Below are 19658 nucleotides of genomic sequence, written 5' to 3'. Positions count from 1 at the left end.
CTATTTTCAGCTATTAAGAGGTATTAACTGAACATGCAACACGGCTTTCACACTGACCAAAAACTAAACCCATTCTCTTCTTCTCCCTTGTCTTTTCCTCTCTCTCTTTGCTGGACGACAGGACAAATAACTTCCACCATTTTGTCAAACTCGCCCTCACCAAGAACCCAAAGAAGAGGCCCACAGCTGAGAAACTGCTGCAGGTGAGCAATAAAAATGCTTTGAAACAAACAGATTACTTCAAGTAGTGTTACCCATTCTGGCTGAACTGTCATTGATACTCACTGTAGATGAGACTATTTCCACAATGAAGCTTACTATGTTATTGTTTTTTTCCATATGTTTGTGATTTTTACACAAGCATTAATTGCTACAGTGGTGCATGATATTACCCAGGGAACCAAAACTCACATTTTAATAGGTCAGGCAGTCGACCAGGCCCGCCTCAGGCTGACCACAACCATTTATCTATTAGGGGGTTGATTTGATATGAATCGACAACCTGAGAAGCCTTCGGACTTTATGCAAAAGACATGATGATGTCATTTTTGGCAGGCACACCCTTGCGCCAGAGACACAAGTGCAAGCATAAACCTAGCGTACAGCAGCTGATGTGGAACTTTCTGTTGAAGTACTGTTTTTAAATTCGTATGGCAAAAACAGCAACACTTGTTCAGTGACATACTGATGCTACACCGTCGCGGCTCATCCCTGCACACTGCTGTTTGTTTACGTGCGTCTGTCACTTCGCACTTTGTCAAGTGTTTTGCTGCTCTGATTGGTTGTATATCTGTCTAATTGTAGATATAAGATATTTTGACCTACAGCTATTGATAACACACCTTGAAAATCAAAAATGAACTGAGAGGAACCTAAATTAACATTTGTTCTGACAATTGCAGATCAACATAATATATGAAATGCAACCAAATTCGTAGTTAACTAGTCATAAATACCAGTTGTATGCTTCTGGTGGTGAAAACTTTATTGTAAATTACATAACCTGGAACAACACCACTGCAAAATGTAAACAACAAAAGCCAGTTATAAAATCCTCTTGTGACACTATTTAATCACAGGGTGTTAGCCATTATACACGTTCTCACTCTTGCTAAACCGATTAGTCATCTATTAATTGGCAATTCAGCAGATGTTTATCTACTGAATGTCAGCTCTCACAAGCTGTCATTTTAGTTATTTGTCAAGGAAATCCCCAAACATCTGTCACACTGGAATACTCGAGTGCCTTTTTGTTGTTTAAGTATTAATCAGACAGACAAAAATTCATTTTAACTCAACCCCCCCCCCCCCTTTCCTCCTCCAGCACCCTTTTGTGTCACAGCCTCTCAGCAGGACGCTGGCGATAGAGCTGCTGGACAAAGCCAACAACCCCGACCACAGCACCTTCAATGACTTCGATGACGATGACCCTGAGCCAGAGGTAACCTTTGACCTTCTCAGGTTTTGCTTTCAAAACAAGTGTCATCAAGCTTGCAGAAGAGTCAACAGAGTAGTGATTGTGTTTTTTGCTGGATCTCGCTTCTTTTCCCTTCAAATCGCACCCTTCTCCTTTCTCATTTGTTCCTTAAATTCCTTCATCAACCACCATTCAACCTCCACAGTCACGCTTTTCCCCGGCACATGTGACTCATCTTTCTGCTCTTTGTCCTTCTCCCTCTTTTCCTTACTTACTTTCCTTCTTTTTGCTCTTTTCTCCTCTTTGTTTCTCATTTCACTTTTATTGGCTTTAATCTTTTCTTTTATTCTTCCTCTTTCCTCTTCTCTTCCTCCTTGTAGCACTTCTCCTTTCTCTCTACCTTTCTCTTCTCCTTTCTCCCTTCCTTTTTTTCTTAATCTTTCTGTCTCCACCCCCCATCCTCTACCTCCTCCTCAGTTTAAGTACAGGGGTCATTTCCTACCCATAAGCCCCGGTGCTCGACGTGCACCCCGTTTCGCGGCCCGTAGGAAGGTACCGGTTTGGGCTGCGGTGTCTGCAGTGATGTCATTCTAACACAAACGATACTGTCAGTTGTTTTTCACTCGGAGGAGGACCACAGAGCTGAATGAATAGAACTCCATTCAATTCAGTGTCTACTGGTGCTGTCATGGAAACTGGCATCGGCATGCAGCTTATCAGACGGGTGATGGATTACCGTGGCGGTTGCATAATTAATTCAACATGCCAGCGAGCACTTGTACTTAACGCTTGTGATTTTCTGTTTATAAGCATTTTTTACAATTATAAAATTACAATCATATGATTATGTAATCACAGTTTTACTAGCCTAACAAATTATGGAATATAATCAATTTTAATACATTTCATTTACTTTCATATGGATGTATTTTTGGCCTATTTACTTTGGGAAATACATTTATTCACTTTCTCGCCAAGAGCTAGATGAGGGGATCAATACAACTCTCATGTCTGGGGGAAAAACAGGCACTAGCTTTGTCCAAAGGTAACAAGATCTGCCTCACAGCACCTCTAAAGCTCAGTTATTACCACGTTAAATCACATTATGTATCCATTCAAAACAAAAAGTGAAAAAACAACTTATTTTGTTTTCCAGATTAGCTGTTTCTAACCTTTTTCCTATGCTAAACCAAACGCCTGATATAGGGTTTCCTACACCACGATTAAAACATTAGCTGCCACGTATTGATTTTCTATTTTTTGGCCTTGACCAAGTAGCACTATTAAAACATATACTTTTCAGTTATTCATTGTATTACACTGTGGGAGTACAGAGCATACTCTGGGCACAGGTGGAGCAGCAGAGTGCCAGACCCAGTGAAAGTGAAACTTAATGCACTGGGTCTAAAAGTTTGCATTCCCTCGGCTTAGCGGCAGCTGCTCCTCTCATCCATTAATCTGATCTGATCAGCTGTGATCGAATCGACTGATCAATTATCCACACAGCAAGTCAAACTCCAAAAACTGCTGCTGGGGATGAAAGGAACTCACGAGGAGTTTTTCCCACGTTGCGTTCATTGACCCCCAACACACATGAGAATGATCTCAACCTGCTCATCTAACTCTCACAAGAAAGCGACTCAACACATTCCCATAAGTCAAACTATTCCTTTAATCTCTAGGTGGTTGTAACTAATATTACAATTTTATAGTGATTCACACTTACCACCCAAAAAACTGCACCTGCTTCCATGACAGCACTATTGGCAATCTTGGCTAAACCACAGCAGCTCACTAAACATCGGTTCTTTTCATTCTAGTTCTGTGGCGGACGCCGGCCGACAAAGAAACAGTTAAATCTATGAAGATGGCTCCCAAAGTGTGACATCATCACACTCCTTAGCATAATGCATCAAAAACAAACAAAAAAACCCCAAACAAATTTTATTAACATTTTGGTTTGTGCTGGAGAGAAAGGGTTTCACACTTTAAATAAAAACTCGACTTCAGTTAAAGGATCTTCAGGGAAATGTCAGTGATGCAGTAAAAGCTGCCCATCTGTTACTCTGACCAGCTTAAAATAGACAGTGAGGATTGTTTTACTCAGCTCTGATTAAAAGATCAAAATCTCATTTCTTCATTTGGCAGTTTATAAACACAGGTGCTCAGATGTGTCAGCTATGGAAGCCATCTTCATCTACCTTTGCCATTACAGAAACTAACCATGACTTGTGTGTTCAGATGAAGAACTTTATTGCACCTGTAAGAGGTGGTTTTGAGTAGAAAGAAGCTATCAGTGGATCTGAGTTACAGATGTGGTTTGTTGGATGCATTTTCTGTATTGGTTTGTCTTTTTCATGCTTTCCGAGCATGGTTTGAGGTTGCTGTGTTTTTAGCTTTTCTTTAAGGGGAGTTTACATATTAAGATTAAATATTGAAGACATGACGTCAAGTGGAGTTTGGAAATACTGTGTCAGTGTGCAGATACTGTGATTATACCAGTTGAACTGTATAAACATAAACACACTGGTCACAGAACGATGTTACTTCTAAACAAAATCAACATAGCATCACATACAGTAGCTTACTCAATGCATTTTAATGGAAACGCAGCCTGATTTAGCGCAGATTTGTGGCTAGTTTGTGATGCCAAGACTGTCAGGGTCAGCCGTTTGCCACATGGGTCACCTATAATAAAACATATGTGATCAATGTACTGTATGGCACTCTGATACTAAAAGAATATCCTCCAGCATAGAGGGTATGTTGTCTTACAGGGACAGTTTTAAGGGGAAAACGTCGCTGTCGTTGCCAGGGAAGGTTTGTGTTTTCCGTCGACTGTGTTGCTATGTTTTGGTTGTCTGGTTGCAGAGTGCGGCTGGCTGTTTTGCTGTGTCATCGAATCCCACCCACAGGAAATAGCAGAAGGATTTTTTTTTTAAGCCTATTGTAATCTTCTCAAGGACTGTGTAAACTACTACAGTGTGTATATTCTTTCAACAGCTCTTTGACTTTGTGTGTGTGTGTCTTTCTCTTCCCCGATAGTCTCCTGTCTCTGTTCCTCATCGTATTCGTTCCACCAGCAGGAGCGCCAGGGAGGGAAAGACGCTTTCGGAGATTAACTGTGAGTTCATGCACAAGGTCAACATGAACAAATACATTTTTAGTCTGACAACAGAAGCCACCAGAGCTCCCTAACTCCCTGTATACACAATATTCTCCAATATCAATGTAATTTTTACCTCTTTCTCTTTCTTTTACTTGCTCTTTCTCAGTTGGTCAGGTGAAGTTTGATCCTCCCTTGAGAAAGGAGACAGAACCTCATCATGAACCGGTGAGTTTTTCGCTTTGTCATATGTGTGTATGAGTGTGTGCAAGGGAGTGACAGTATGTGTGTCCCTTCACCAGTATCAGCATGTCTTATCCTCACCTACGCACAAGAAGCACCCCAATCCACGTTTATGTCAATCTGTGTGGAACCAAAATGAATGAAGCACATCCACATGGTTCACTCTGATAGTTTTAGGGCTTGAGGCATTTTATTAAGGAGAGTGCTGATCAGTGTCATTGATTGAGGTCAGAGTGTCTGGGCTCTCGTTTAGGGTCAGGGTGACAGGTTAAGATGCCCAGATGGAGCTCAGAGCAGAACCACTGCTCTTTTTAAAGGCTCCAGTTGAGCTACATGCATCCAGCGTCACTAGAGAAGCGTCGTCAGCAAACCGTTGATTCCCCATGCTACAGCACGCCTGTCGAACACTCCTCTCCTGCTGCTGTGTGCCGCGTTTTTCTAGCAGTTTTTGGGCGCACATACAAGTTAAAATATTTTCAACTTTTCCACTCAAGGCGCTGAGTCACACTGTCACGCAGCCCCGCTCCTCGGGTGCTTCTAGCTGTTTTTCCCGATGCGCTTCTATGGCGTTTTTGGAGTGGTCACACCTGGTGCGTTGCTTGGAGGACTTCTGGTTATGTCCAAATCAGAGGAGACCCTTGGATGGAACCAGAACATGCCGGAGGGATACTGTGTCCCACCTGGACTGGCATGCTTTATGATCCCCCTGTAAATGCTGGACGACGTGGTTACAGAGAGAGAGTACGCCTGCTGCCTGACACCAGGACTCAGACCTGGACCTGGACTCAGACAGCAGCAGAAAGTGGACATATAGATGTCTTTGCATAAAGCAGCAACCGTCTCCTTCTGTCCTCGGCATGGTGGTGACACCAACTGACAGCCAGACAACAGCCTTAAACACAAAAACCACTGAAGAGTGAAGCACTGCAAAATTTAAGCTTTCTTGCTGTAGTGCCTCCTGATTTGCACGGATGGATGGATACATACATGCACATATCAGCTTAGACAGAAATATAAGGGCAGTTGTATCTTTGCTTTTTGTTGGCGTAAAAAATGATAAATTTATACATGCTGGATTTTAGCATGAAACATGGTTATTGTCAGCACTGGCCTTGAAAAGATGTGATTCAAAACCCTAACATAATACGCCATCGGTATCGTCATCAAAGGTGTTGACGTAAACAGGCGCAACTCTGGCAATAATGGTTTTACCACAGTAACATGTGCCTGTTATCTAATGAAGAAAAAAAAGCATTGATGCTCCTGATTCGCTCACAACTTAGGTTTTATGCTATCAATCGATCAACCAAGTCATCTAAAAAAAAGAACGCTGCTTCATTACCAGACCACAGGTGGTGCTCCGTAGGCTAATGTTTGATCCTACCCTGCAAGTCTTTACCAATATTAGAGAAACAGTAACAAATGCATCAACTTCACAGCTGAATTTAAGTTAAATTTCAACCATGAACGGTGGATTTTCATGCACATATCAGCACAGCAATTTACTGTCATCTTGCTGGCTAGTTAGCTACCGAGACATCAACATAATACTGACTTTTTTATGCTTCATATAAATACACGACATTAAGCTAAGATGATATGAGCTTTATTATAATTGTGGTTCTCTTTTGTTTCTTGTGCCCCCATCTTGCATATGATTTCTCATGACACTCAGTTTGAAGTTTGCCTCTGAAAAACCTCATTTTGGAGGGCCATGTGGTCCTGCCCCCTCACCCCTCCCCTCTGTCCTTACAAAAAATCAGAACACTCTACACACCGAGGCATGAACACACAAAATGAAAGGGTTAAGTGGTAGGAGTAAGGGATGTGTTTGCATCAAGCCTTAAAAGAAGTGTTGGTTAGTGGACAAATGGGATGGTTCAGGGTTCACGCACAGTCACAGTGTCTTGTTGAAGTCCTCCGCTCCCTCACTCCCTCTCACTTTCCTCTCCTTTCTTTGCAACTTGCACATTTTCCACAAATTCCTTTTTTATTTTCCTCCTCCCCTCAAGTCAAAATGTCAATTTTAAAATGCCTCCTCCTCTCCTGTTTCCCTCCATCTCTTTATCCATTAGTTTGGATAAATTTGATGAAACATAGTCACCAGTTTAGGTCTTTGATTCATATCTTTGTCCTTCAATTTCCATCCTCTCCTTGACAGTAATATAATAACAGGGGTGTCTCTCTGTCTTGCTGACCAGTGTGGTTTTTAGCCCTCCAATGTCCGTCCATTTGAGATTATGATGTTAGCATTTTCAAATCAATAAATCATGACCTTATTAATAATGTTACATCTTAATAACTAATTAGCAGCAGCATCTTTGCTCAGAAGAAATGGTGCCAGGAGTCAATGGAGTCAATAAGCTTTCAGCATTTTTAACATCTTGTGTCATGCCAAACAAAAAACAAACACACCCATAGCAACACTCTGGAACCTGGATTAAGGTAACATGTGGTCTTCATTCAAAGAAATACTACCAATAACACCACTGGAAAAGGACAGAGGCTATTATTGTCTCAGTTGTTCCCTGCTGGAGGCTACAGAAAGACATTGACATTGATTTTATATTTTTTAAGCTTCATGTAGCATGTATTTATGATATATTAATGTCATTTATTAATGTCTCTCCTCAGTTTTGCTGATTTTTAACCCCCATCCACACCAGTTTACTCCATCCCTCCCTCAGTCTACACCCCGATTCATCCCCTCCTCTCCTCAGATTAATATTACATTATCTCCCTCCTTCTCTGTCTTGCTGAGCCACAGACTTCAGAGCCCATTTTGGCCGTAATCCATTTTTCATCCATCACCCTCTCTCTCTTGCATCTCCGTTCCTCCCCGTCCCCTCCATCAGTCCAGGTTAATGTATTAACTGAGGTCTCTCTCGCTCTGTCTTGCTGACCAGTGTGAATCTGAGCCCTATCTGGACTGTGTTGAGGAGCTCTACTATACAGCGAGATCTAATCTGGTAGTACTCCTTCTATCTGTCTCTCTCTCTCTCTCTCTTTCGGCCTCTCCCTCTGTCCACCTACAGTGCATTCGCCTTTTTTTTTTGTTTCCAATCATTTCTTTAACCTTATGCCTTATTTTTATGCCACCGTCTTACTCTCTTCATATTTCTCTTTCATTCTTAATCTGAAGGGCAAGTCCTTGTCCTTCCTTTTTGGCTTTGTTGCTTTCTGGGCCCTCACTGTCTCTTTTATTTTCCAGAGTGCTGGCTGTTTTGGCTGTTCCATGTCCAACATGTATTTCTGTTCACTTTCACAGTTTTGTTCCATCTATTCTGGTCCGTCCATCTGTTACTGCTCATTTTGTTCTTCTTGTTCCAGCCTTGGCTTTTGCCTCACTAACTGGTGTCGTGGTTTTTATGGTGATAAGGGCTCTTTGTGATGTTGGTGTTCTTTTTGTTGTCTTCAGATATACGTACAATACACACATTCACAGACAATACTAGCAATCAAATCCAAATTTTTATGGTAGATATGACATTTGTATGACAGCAGACTAACACACACACACTCAGATGAAGGTCGGAGGTCAGACTCTTTTAGTGACGCAGTCATTTGCTCAAGGACAGTTAGCGAGGACACATGGGTTTGAACACCAGCGTTCCTCCTGGCAAAAGTTTATATTTTATTAGATCAAAATTTATAAACATACACACTACACATTTCCATGTTTGCTGTATTGTACTTGATATTTGTTTCTCTCTACAGAATGTTTGTCTCTTTTCTTGCTTGTATGCTCTCTAACCTCTTGCGTCCTGTAGTTGACCAGAGCAGTGAGGCCTCTTTCGTGTGTGTGTGTGTGTGTGTGGGTGGGTGTATGATGTTTGTCTGTATGTATGTGTGTTTCCCTCTGCATGCCTGTTGTAAAATGTCATTATCTTTAAAGGACACAATGCTGCATTCACATTGTGGCAATAGATGTAAATCCAAGATTTAATTCCTGTCATTCAGAGAGGTGTGAAACTCACCTAGTTTCAAAAGGTGCTGCAGGAGCATAAAACTTTATTAAATCACTGTTATCAAGCACACATTTTGCTGAAGCAGTGCGCATGGGGCTCTCATGCTCACAAACTAATTCAGAAATGTATCGCATGGCTTTTGCGTCTGAAATCTGCACAAATAGGACAACGAAACTGTAATTCTCAAAGCACCCACAAAAGATGAAATGCACCCGTAACTGAGCTGCCAAGCAAATAGCATCTCATTGTTCCTGTGCACATATTTTAATTAGGTAATATGCATACAGTTGGTGCAAAATTTGGCCCTTTCTATGCAAATGAGCCACATTGTAGAAACAGTTCATTTCATGAAGATCAGTGCTAACAGCCACACTCAGTTATAGTGAAATTAACAGCATTTTAAGAGAGTTGGTGAGAAGTGAAGCGCATTCATAGACTCCAGTGATCATGGAGGCAGTTCTTCAGGACCTGCACCTCGCAGCCTGAAAATGTCAGCTCTCTTCTTCTTTTTGCCATTATTCTTCCCACTGTGTTCTTGAAGCAAAGGCAACATTTATACTTTGTACTTTTTTAAATCGCAGTCTGTTGCAACAAAAGGCAACTCCGCTGTTTAATGGCAGTGTTTACACTTTAACATCATTATCACAACATGTTTTTGTTTATTAAGTCTTGAGATGGGGCAGATAGCAGCTGCAAGTGATGCACAATTTATAGTGCTATTAGCGACTGCAATCCGTTCTTTGCAAATTCACCTGTCAGTATCCATTTTTTAAGAGTTTTGGTGATGGTGTCCAAAACCAAAACACAAGTGCATTTATCTGCCCTGACCTGCTGCTCTAAGATGCGAGTGTTTGCATGTCTCCTGTGCAATTTAACCAAGTGTTACTTTCAAGAAATAAGTAGCACGTTGACTAACTTGGTTCTATTAGTTTAAGGGGTTGCTGGTTACTTAAAAAAGCCCTGATCACAATCAGCAAATTCACTGTGCAGTATTATAAACTGAAATTTACGCCAGCAATTCTTTTTTCAATGTTCACTTTCTTTAACTTTTGCTCTTTTCTTGTGAATCAATTGATTCTTCCACCTCTATGTGGCTAAAAATGAATTCATGTCTACTTAGAGGCTATAACATGTGATGACAGGTGAAAAGTAAATGTTGCCTCATTTTACCACGAGCTAAAAAGGTCTAGGAAAACAGGTTTTAAACCAACTTTTGTGCGGTGCCAACTGAGCAGATATTAAAAACAACGGTGCAGGATGACTGCAGGTATCTATACATGTGTCAACCTGCTATCTGTGTCTTCTAATGATGATAAAGTGGGAATTGAACAAGTGCTGCACTGCAGAAAAAGTGTTTATTTTATGAACACACCCGGCATTGTCATAAATCTTTCAAAACATATGATAATGCCAACAAACTTCAACTTCAAAACTATGAACATCAGAAGGAGTTTCTGTCGTGGCTCATATCTTATTATTATGATTTTAGGCCACAATGTGAACTCAGCAGGAGTCATATCTATGCAAAGAGTTAGCCATATGCTCACTGTGTACATATATGTGGTTATGAATTCAACTTAGAGTGAAACTGCAGTTTTATTGGAGATATTATTTCTAGCAGTTACGATGGCTGCTACATTAGCAGCCCTGCAGTAATTTCATTATTGAACAGGGATTCAGTTATAGTCACTCTTGTAATCAATGTGGTTTATTTTGTCACTTGGGCGAGATCTTCTCATAGATATCAAAAGCATTAGAGCATTTTAAAATGAGACAGTTATGAAATGTTGTGTCACAGTAGTAATGTCATTTGTTTGTCTTGTAGGACTTGCAGTTGGAGTACGGACATGATTCACCAAGTCTGCTGGGAGGAAACAAGTAAGCCTCACGTTCACTTGCTATCCTTTTGTCTCTTGCTGTCTTTTTATGCCTCTACACCTGCAATAGCTTAGGCCGGAGGCTTCGTGATTTCGGGTTGTCCATCCGTACATCTGGCGCATCTTGTGAACGTGACATCTCGCAAATGCCTGGAGAGAATTTCTTCAAATCTGGCAGAAATGTTGGAGTGGTCTTAAGGATGAACTGATTAGAATTTAATGGTCAAACGTCAAAGTCTCTTTGACCTCATCAATCTCATGCTTGTGAATGCAATATCTCAAGAAAACCTTGAGGGATTTTTTAAAAAATTTGCACGAACATTTATTCTGACTCAATGATGAACTGATTGAATTTTGGTGGTCAAGGTCACTATGACCTTTCCTCCATCTCATTCTTGTAAATGCATTATCTCAAGAACACCTTTAGGGAATTTCTTCAAATTTGACACAAACGTCAACTGATCAGAATCTGGCGGTTGAAGGTCAAAGGTCACAGTGACCTCATAAAACATGTTTTTGGCCATGCCACCTTTAAGCATCCAGATGCTTAAATTTCACATAAATGTCATATAGGATGAACGATAAAGTGCTGACATTTTATATCCAAAGGTCAACTGTGACTTCATAATATTCTGCAACCTCTCAGGCCATTACTTAACATCATAAGTCAGGAACTAAAGGGAAGATATTTGATCAGATATTGAATTGGTGACACTAATCTCAGGTGCCCAGCTCGAAACTGATGGATAGATCTTCTGTGTGTGAAGCGTCCATATTTTCACAGACATGGATATAAATTTTTATTGCAATTTGACTGGTGCACGGAGCCATACAACCGCATGGCGATATTTCTTATTTTATGATGTTTTACACCTTCATCTCTTTATCTTTCCGATGCCTCAGTTGCCTCCAATTCTTTCATCTACAGTTGCAGTGAGTCCACAACCTCGAGGGAGGTTGTGCACTAACAGGGAGAGCCAGCATGAGAGAGTTTTCTGTAGACTGCAGGTTTGATGATTTATTCAGAATCGCAGCTTGAGGATGTTCCTTAAGCTGTGTGTTTGTGTGAGCTTTCAAGTGTGCTCTGTAAGCAGAAAGCTCAGGTTCAGATCAGGGCAGAGTATTCTTCAAGCATGTAGATTTTCAGCCTTAATAAATAAGTTATTATGAAACAGAATATTTTTTTTATATTTTTCATATTTTCTCATTTGTACTTTTCTTTTTACTTGTCCGTCAAACAGGAGTCTTCTCAAATCTGTGGAGGAGGAGCTTCAGCAGAGGTAAGTCATATCCTGATTCACTCAGGGCCTCTAGACTTGCTGGTTTTCTAACCACGCCCACCCATCAGCCAATCATTGTTAACGGCAGGACTAATCAGGCCAATCACACGCAACTAACGCTGTCGTAATGACTCCAGGCTGTCACTGCTCTCAGCATTTTGGATACCTTCTGGTTTTACTTTCCCTCTGCGGCTTGCTTCACGCTTTGATGTCATCAGGAGACGGCTGTGCTTCATAGGGGCTTCTTGCAGAGCATGGCTCACACACACACATACACACGCACTCACACTCTCGTGTGCGTTCACACACACACATACATACGCACGTACAGTATGAAGTTTTCCAGCCGAAGCTGCAGTGGGCGTCCTTAGCAATTTTACTGGCGCGTCTGTGGAGACTTTCTTGATAATTAAAGTGCTTTGCTACTTTCTATGAGACAATCTGATACAACAAATGCGCTGCAAGTCCTCACTGTGTACAAGGTCTGATGAATCAATGTTTTAACATATATAATCTAGATAATGTTGAATTAAAAGTATTCTGTTTGGCTTCACGCTAGAATGTTTCTTTTAGTTTGAGTTGCTTCCAGTTTTTGTCTCTTCTGTCTCCTTTGGTGGACAGAAATAGTCGTAGAGTATAACAGTGATCTTGTTTCAGTCTTAGTTTAAAAAAACAGTCAGTCAGTAGTTTACAGACTTGGGAAAAATGCAGTTCATGGTTTGTTTTTGTGTAACAAAGTGCCAGGTCGACTGTGGCTTTTTTTTTTTTTTTAGCTTTTTTTTGTTTGTTTGTTATGTCACAGCAAATATTTTAAATATTCCTTTAAAGATTAGTATCCTGTACGTGGCATGGATCTGGAGGTTGTATCTGGATGGCATAAATGTTTTTCATATATTTAACAATCTTGAAAAGTTGTCCATTTAGAAAAGATGCTGTATTCCAACATAGAAAGGCTTCCTTGTGACTGTAAATTCTCAAATAAAAGCCAGTGTTAAAGTCATGGCTTCATCTCGAAAATAAGCTGGCATGAACAACTAAAAGGCTGTTCGCAAAAAAAAGACCTTGCTAAAAATCTGTCAAGTAATGGCTCGTACTGTCACGTCTCTCCTTTGTTCTCTTTCTCTTTGTTTGGAGAGAAAAATAACTCCGTACCAGAAAAGTTTAATCAAGACCTTTCGGTCCTGCTCGACCTGATGAAGATCAAAAATCTAAATTTTTGACGTGATGGACATCAAAAATCAGCATTTTTTGACCTGATGAAAAATCCAAGTTGGATCCAAACATGTCAGTTAAACTTTTGTGATATGGAGAAAGTGTGCAGGTGTTATTTCTTTCCGTAAAGCTACAATGAAACACAACCCTCTGCACTTTCAAATGCAAAAAACCTTCCAGTGGTTCAAAATGCAGAATCTCTCCCCTCCCTGGTGGACTTTTACTGTGAAACATCCGCAAAAAGAGCTGAAAAGAACGTCAAAATAGAAGCAACTGCACTTATCTTGTGAGCAAGATCAGTATTTTTGCAAAGCTGAATATTTCGATAGCAAAACAAAACAGTAGCAGACAAGAAAACAGGGAGGTATTTTACTAAAACATGATTAAATGTACGTAAGAAGAAAATTGGAATGTCTCCACTGTAAGCCAGTTTCTAATAACTTGCTAAATGAATATTTGAGAATTTACAGGATAAACGTTGTGGTTAAGTTGCTATAGATTCACTCATTAGAGGTTGTGTAGAGGTTTTTGTAGATCTATAAGGACTGTGTAGATTCAAACAGCAGAGTCGCGTTTAGAAATGTCTTTTTGTGAAAGTAATCAGCGGGTTGTTGCGGCTGCTGCGATGTTGTAACGATCAGACATCCATCGATGTATTGATTTTGACGAGGCTTTGGGATTCTGTTCGTGTTGTTTGGATCTGTTCAGTCCTTTCAGATCTGCGCAGGGTTCGAGGGTTAGAGGTAGTTTGTGGACCAAGCTTCACTCAGATCTCCCTCCCCTCTCCCCTCTTCCTCTATCCTCTCCTACCTCCTTCTCCACCTCCTGTTGTCATCTCCTACCTCCTTTGCTTGCTCCCTTAATCTCCCTACCCTCCTGCCTCAACCCTCTACTTCTGTTCTCCTCTATCCCTCCTCCTTTCTTACCCCCGTCCCCCTCCTTATCTTCACCTCCTCTCCCAGGGGCCATGTGGCACACTTAGGGGATGATGATGATGAGGATGATGATGGTGCAGATGATGATGAAACTCACACTCAGTAAGTTCTCTCCCAGCCTGGAAGCCTCTCCCTCCCTGTCTACTTTTTTTTCCGCCATCCTCCCGTCTTTTCAGAGGGAAGGATGAGGAAGAGGAGAGAGCGGAGGCGGGAGGCTTCCCATCTTTGCCACAGTTTCATCAACGCATTTCTATGCAGCACACCCCACCATCACGCCACATACGCCACCTGTGTTTGTGTGTGCGTTTACAGCCTGTTTTCTTTGCCATTACGTGTGTCTTGTGTGAAGTTTAATAGCTACTAACAGTAACCCTAACCCTAAAAACTCACCTGGAGGCTGTTTATGTTGAATTTCTGTTTTAATTTTTAATTATTTCTACATTTTACCTCCATAGATACACAGGGACAGTGAATATTTTAGCCATCTGAAGGGTTAAACACCACAGGATTAAAGAGGTTATGTAGCTATGTGTTATCTGAGCTACATGAGAAATTCTGACACGTCGTATCATTTAATTTTCTTCGTGGTCGTTATTTGATGCATGAAACATGAGGTGTCAGTTTAGCTTCCGTGCTTAGATAACTGATCTTCGTGGCCTTGTCTTGTTTTGTTCTCCGCTTGCATCGCCATCTGTGTCCCTCCTTGCTGTGTGCGTGCGTGTGCGCGTGTGTGTGTGCGCGTGTGTGTGTGCGTGCGTGTGTGTGTGTGCGTGTGTGTGTGTGTGTCACGCTGTCCTCTCCTGCCTCTATAAAACTGTATATCTGGCGTCCGGCCTCATCCTTCATTGTGTAAAAGCCAAATGTCTGTGGCGAACCAGAGCATTGTAGTCGTATATTTTCCACTGCAGTCATAAAGGCCCTAGTACTTAGTACACACACACACACACACACACACAGAGTGACTGCAAAAATAGAAAGAAGCGGGATTCATAAATGGACAAACCATCGGAGGTATAAACCTGCACCTCAGAGTTTGTCTTCAATAACACCCAATTAAACTTAAGTTATCAAAGAGGAATTACAATTATTGCCTCCAAATACAGGACATGTAGCTTCTAAAATAAAACAAGAGACTATAGATGTAAATAAGCAGTCCTGCTAACACTGACAAATTCACATTTGTATTTTATACTGGTGTTCATTAATATGCTGTGTCCCTCTTAGGTAAACATTCAATTAAATTAATTATTTGTTGCAGCGTAGGGCCTGTAGATTGTATTAAGTCACCCTGCTTTCTTACTAGATGCTATTTTTGCCAGCCACCCTATTTCTGCACCAGTAGGCGTTTTCTTCAGCACCCTCATATGCTCTCCTGAAGGAGGATCTTTGTCATTTGCCACCCGCCACCATGCCACCTTTTCCAGTTCAGTGTTTACCGTTAACATGCTCAATCACAGACTGGAACTTTAACTTGTCCCAGCCCCCAAAATGTGAACGGTGTCAGTTACTGATCAGTTTTTATCTGAAAAGGTTTACGATATATTATTATTTTGCATTCATGTATCTGTTGGCTGCTATTCAGCTGAATCACTATGTTTACATGCACACTAATATTCCACTATTACAACCATCAGACCGTATTTTGAATTTGACGCAGGTCATGATAGCATTATGTTTTAAAATTTTAAATTAGGATTTTTTTCCAAAAGTGAAGAGCTGAATATTTTGTGCATGTAAACTCTGTCGTCACTTCACCTCATTGTTATTGGTGTTTCTGTATTTGTGCTCACTGTGATTGGCCCTAAGCCTCTGTCTGTTTTGATTCGTGTGCTCTGATTGGTTCTTTGTCTGTCAGTCATTAACAGGATACCCGATACATGTGCAGTCTATAAGTCTTTTTAGTCTATAAGGCAAAATGGATAAAGTCTCTGAGAATAAAGTCCTGTTCTGCAATCAAAATTATTATTCTGTTTAACAAAGATGGGTACAAATACGTATAATTTAGAAATGTTGTTGAATTTATAATATTCCCAGCAGAAAGTGATGTAGTACTTCAAGCAACACCACCTGCTGATCTCAGAGACTTTACACATTAATGCTCCATCTGTAGCTGATTTTAATGATCTCTAGTGTGCCAGACTCACTTTAGACGTAGTGGTTAACCTGTTAAAGCAATCATCTGGTGTCACATACTGTAGGACTGTGGTTGTACTTGTCATTTTCAGGGTTTCTTTAACATCTGATCACTCCATAAAATACTATAAAAATGTACGAAGTCTGGTCTAGATGCACAAACAATATAATTTTTATTGAAATCTGAAAACTAGATTTTAACAGCTGATTGTACTTTTTCATATGTGATCCAAAACAAGAAATTGACAGCAAGGGTTTTAGGTATAATGATATTATCTATAATAAGTAGGTTTAGTTTTGTGAGTATGGATATTAAAATAAGTGATCTTATGAAATCCTGTCCTTTAAAACAAGCAAAAATTACTTTAAAATGGCAAGTTCAACCATCACCTACACGTGTATATTGTTTCCAGTGCAACTGTTGTTTGTAATAAACAGCAATTTTTGATCATTTTGTGTTTTAACAAGCAGAATCTCAGATTTCCTCCTCTTATTCTTCAGTAAATCAAGCACTATCATGAGGCCAAAGGTCCCACCTCCGCTTCCTCCCAAGGTATGAACAACTGAATCTTTTTTTCAAACTTGTTGTCAACAAAATAGCAACTGCAGTACATCACCGTGGTATATCAGAACATAAGAACTTGCATGTTGTCCTTTTTTTTATACGTACATATACGTACATGTACACATTTTAGACATAAATAAGAAAATAGTCAAAGAAATCAAAATGTAAACATAAATACTCACACGATTTACTTCAAATAAGGATCAGTTATGACAGAGTACACAGTTTTAGTGTTTTCATGTATGTCAGAAATTTACCTGTAGAGCCTTCCAACATACACTTTTTTTCTCCAGCCCACCTGAATCGAAATCTGTCATTTGAAGATCGATTTTTAACTTCAAGTTGTATTTTGTTACGTTTTTTTTTTTTAATTTATTTTGTTAAATGTCGTTGAAAATGTGACCAGGTGGTGCAGTGAGCTGACTGTTTGTGCTTTTCTTTTTCCTTTCAGCCCAAGTCGATCTGCTCGTCCCATCCCCAGCAGCAGCAACAACAACAAAAACACGACGATAGCCAATCACACAGCGAGGACGACGGCGGAGGCGGAGGAACCATCAAGCGCTGTCCAGTCCCGGAGACGCCGAGCCCCGCCAAGCCCGCCTCCAACGTCCCCCCGCGGCCCCCGCCCCCGAAGCTGCCACCCCACCGCCGCAGCAGCCTAGGTAACGAGAGCCCGAAGCGCACGGACGTCGAAAACTCTGCCCCAGAGGATGATGGGAGCTTTAGGCATTTCTGGGAATGGCTCCACACGCCTCACACAGAGGAGGAGCTGGAGGAGGCATGGGAGGTGCTGAAGGAGGTGAAAGAGGAGCAGGAAAAAGAGGAGGAAAAGGATAAGAGTAAGAGCAGCCACTTGGTAGATCGGTAGTGTCCGCAGACCCTGTCGTCCCCTCCGATTGGTTGTGTGGTCTCCCATTAGTCAGTCCTCGTAGTCTGATTTCTTTGTTCCATGAGTCCATTAATAACAGTGCTTTGAAATCTTTTGTTTGTAGCTTTTCATCAGCTCCTGCTCAATATAAGTGTTTGTCTTTTTTTTGTGAAGTCTGATTGGTTGTTTAATCCAATCAATCAAAAGCTAGTAGTCTGCTACCACTCCCCCTCGCTTCCTAGGAGGAAGAAGGAAGAGGAGAAAACATTGTCCTGACGACAGTGATTTAACAAATCACATGGCATAAAATGAAATGATAGCACGGATAAGTCAGGAATTTAGCTCTGTTCAGTTTTGTTTTTGATTCTTCTCATGGGATTAAATTTGGTCTTTCCTGTTCCTATCAGCCACTTTAAATTTAAATGATAAAATATTTCTGAACTTAGTCATACTTAAAGGGGAACTACACCCGTTTTATAAAATCACACATTATTCCTATGTTATTCCTCAATTTAAAGTCCAAAAAATATTAGTAAAAATGAACAACTCTCTCCCAAATCCAAAAACTAGGGTGCCAAAACTCAACTTTTTAATGTCACAGGGTTTAAAGTGAGGAGCTCCAGAGACAATGAATGGGTAAAAATGTTCCCGATGACACTGAGAGCAGCCAGGGGAATATTCTGATTATTTTGGTACGTATTACGTTTCAAAACCAAGAACATTACAATAAAATAAAGCTCATTTAGGTGTAAATAAGAAATCAAATATTCTAAATAAGACTCCCATTCACTGCCTATGCAGCAGCTCCAGACTTTACACTTGATGCCATCATAAGTTAGAGACTAATGCTGCGTTCCACTCAAAGTCAGAATTTCCCAGGTGAAATTTCCGTCTTCCAACACCAAACGTACAGAAAAAACTAGTGTTTCTGTGGCTAATCCGTGGACAGTTGCACCATCAGCGGGGCCGCCTCCATGCACATAGTAACCAAAACTATGCATAAGGTAACAGACGCCATCATACATGGATCAGAACATGTCATTCCCAAACCTATGTGCTAATAGCCAGGCTAATGTGTTTTAGTACTTCAGTATACTGTGATGTTTGGGACGCAGCATAACTTCTCTGGTTTCTGGCTTTGAGAGAGAGAGAGAAGAGAGAAACTCATGTTTGTAAATAATGATCGAATGTTTCTAGTTCTTGGAAATACTATATTGGATTTCTTCAATTAAGTGATGTTCCCTTTTAAGGACCATTACGGGAAACACTTATATCAAGCCACATTTTGAACAATTACATTTAATCTTGAGGCAAATTACAATAACAGACCATGACATCAGAGATGGAAGCTGAACAGAAACACCAGAACCAAAACAAACCAAATTAAATTCCAATTTAATAAGGATACTTCTGAAAGAATGCCCTCTTAAAAAATATCTAATATGATTGGTGTATTTTGAATATTCCCTGCACCCCCTTATTGTACATCTGATCAACGTACATCAATAAGTTTTAGTTCATATAATTTCAGCACTTCCAGTGAAGGAAAAGTGCGCTTTGTTAACGGCACGATTCTGTAAAATCTTCCTTTCATTCCAGCGATAATCTCAAAACTAAATAATCAGCACAATTTTGTAAATGTGGTTTACCTGTTTACTCCTTCAGATTAAGAGAAGGTGGTTTCTATAACACCAAGTTGGCTGTTTGTAGACAGATCTGTATTTATGGGGGAAACTCTGTTTTCTTGGTTATGACATTTTAGAAAATATTTTGGAGCCAACGTTCTCCCTGGAGATCTTAACTGTGGTGTTTGGAGTTGAATCACATATAATAGAAAACAGATTGGGAAATCTGGATAACTGTAGAAAATGTGAAAAATCATCATTTAAACTAAATAGATGGAAAATAAAGATTAGAAATATACAGTTATGCTGGAATGGTTATTTAAGGCTTCATCATGCCCACAGTGGAGGAGTCGCTCTGTGGGTCTGCGTATGGGTGCGAGGGTTGTTCTCCAGCCATGACAGGAAATGTTTTTGTTTATAGCTGCCACA

The 19658-nt window shown here is 40.5% G+C and overlaps 1 protein-coding gene across 6 annotated transcripts in view; it reads left to right on the top strand.

Annotated features, from left to right (window-relative positions):
- The window catches only part of LOC121954858 (mitogen-activated protein kinase kinase kinase kinase 3-like), a 54261-nt gene that overhangs the window by 22438 nt on the left and 12165 nt on the right, over positions 1–19658 (top strand). For 2 of the 6 annotated variants that reach the window (XM_042502588.1, XM_042502587.1), the window contains exons 11-20: positions 122–203; positions 1325–1441; positions 4463–4541; positions 4693–4751; positions 7673–7735; positions 10560–10612; positions 11853–11891; positions 14066–14140; positions 16673–16724; positions 17188–17398. In XM_042502588.1, the coding sequence (XP_042358522.1) occupies positions 122–203; positions 1325–1441; positions 4463–4541; positions 4693–4751; positions 7673–7735; positions 10560–10612; positions 11853–11891; positions 14066–14140; positions 16673–16724; positions 17188–17398 (830 nt within the window). Of the gene's footprint in view, positions 1–121; positions 204–1324; positions 1442–4462; positions 4542–4692; positions 4752–7672; positions 7736–10559; positions 10613–11852; positions 11892–14065; positions 14141–16672; positions 16725–17187; positions 17576–19658 lie in introns of all 6 variants that reach the window. The other 4 variants (XM_042502591.1, XM_042502589.1, XM_042502586.1 and 1 more) reach the window with 3 other exon arrangements.

This window comes from Plectropomus leopardus, chromosome 15 (assembly GCF_008729295.1).
Source record: "Plectropomus leopardus isolate mb chromosome 15, YSFRI_Pleo_2.0, whole genome shotgun sequence".
Lineage (NCBI taxonomy): Eukaryota > Metazoa > Chordata > Actinopteri > Perciformes > Serranidae > Plectropomus > Plectropomus leopardus.
Note: the sequence above shows the minus strand (reverse complement) of the source record. Positions and strands in the feature narration are given on the sequence as shown.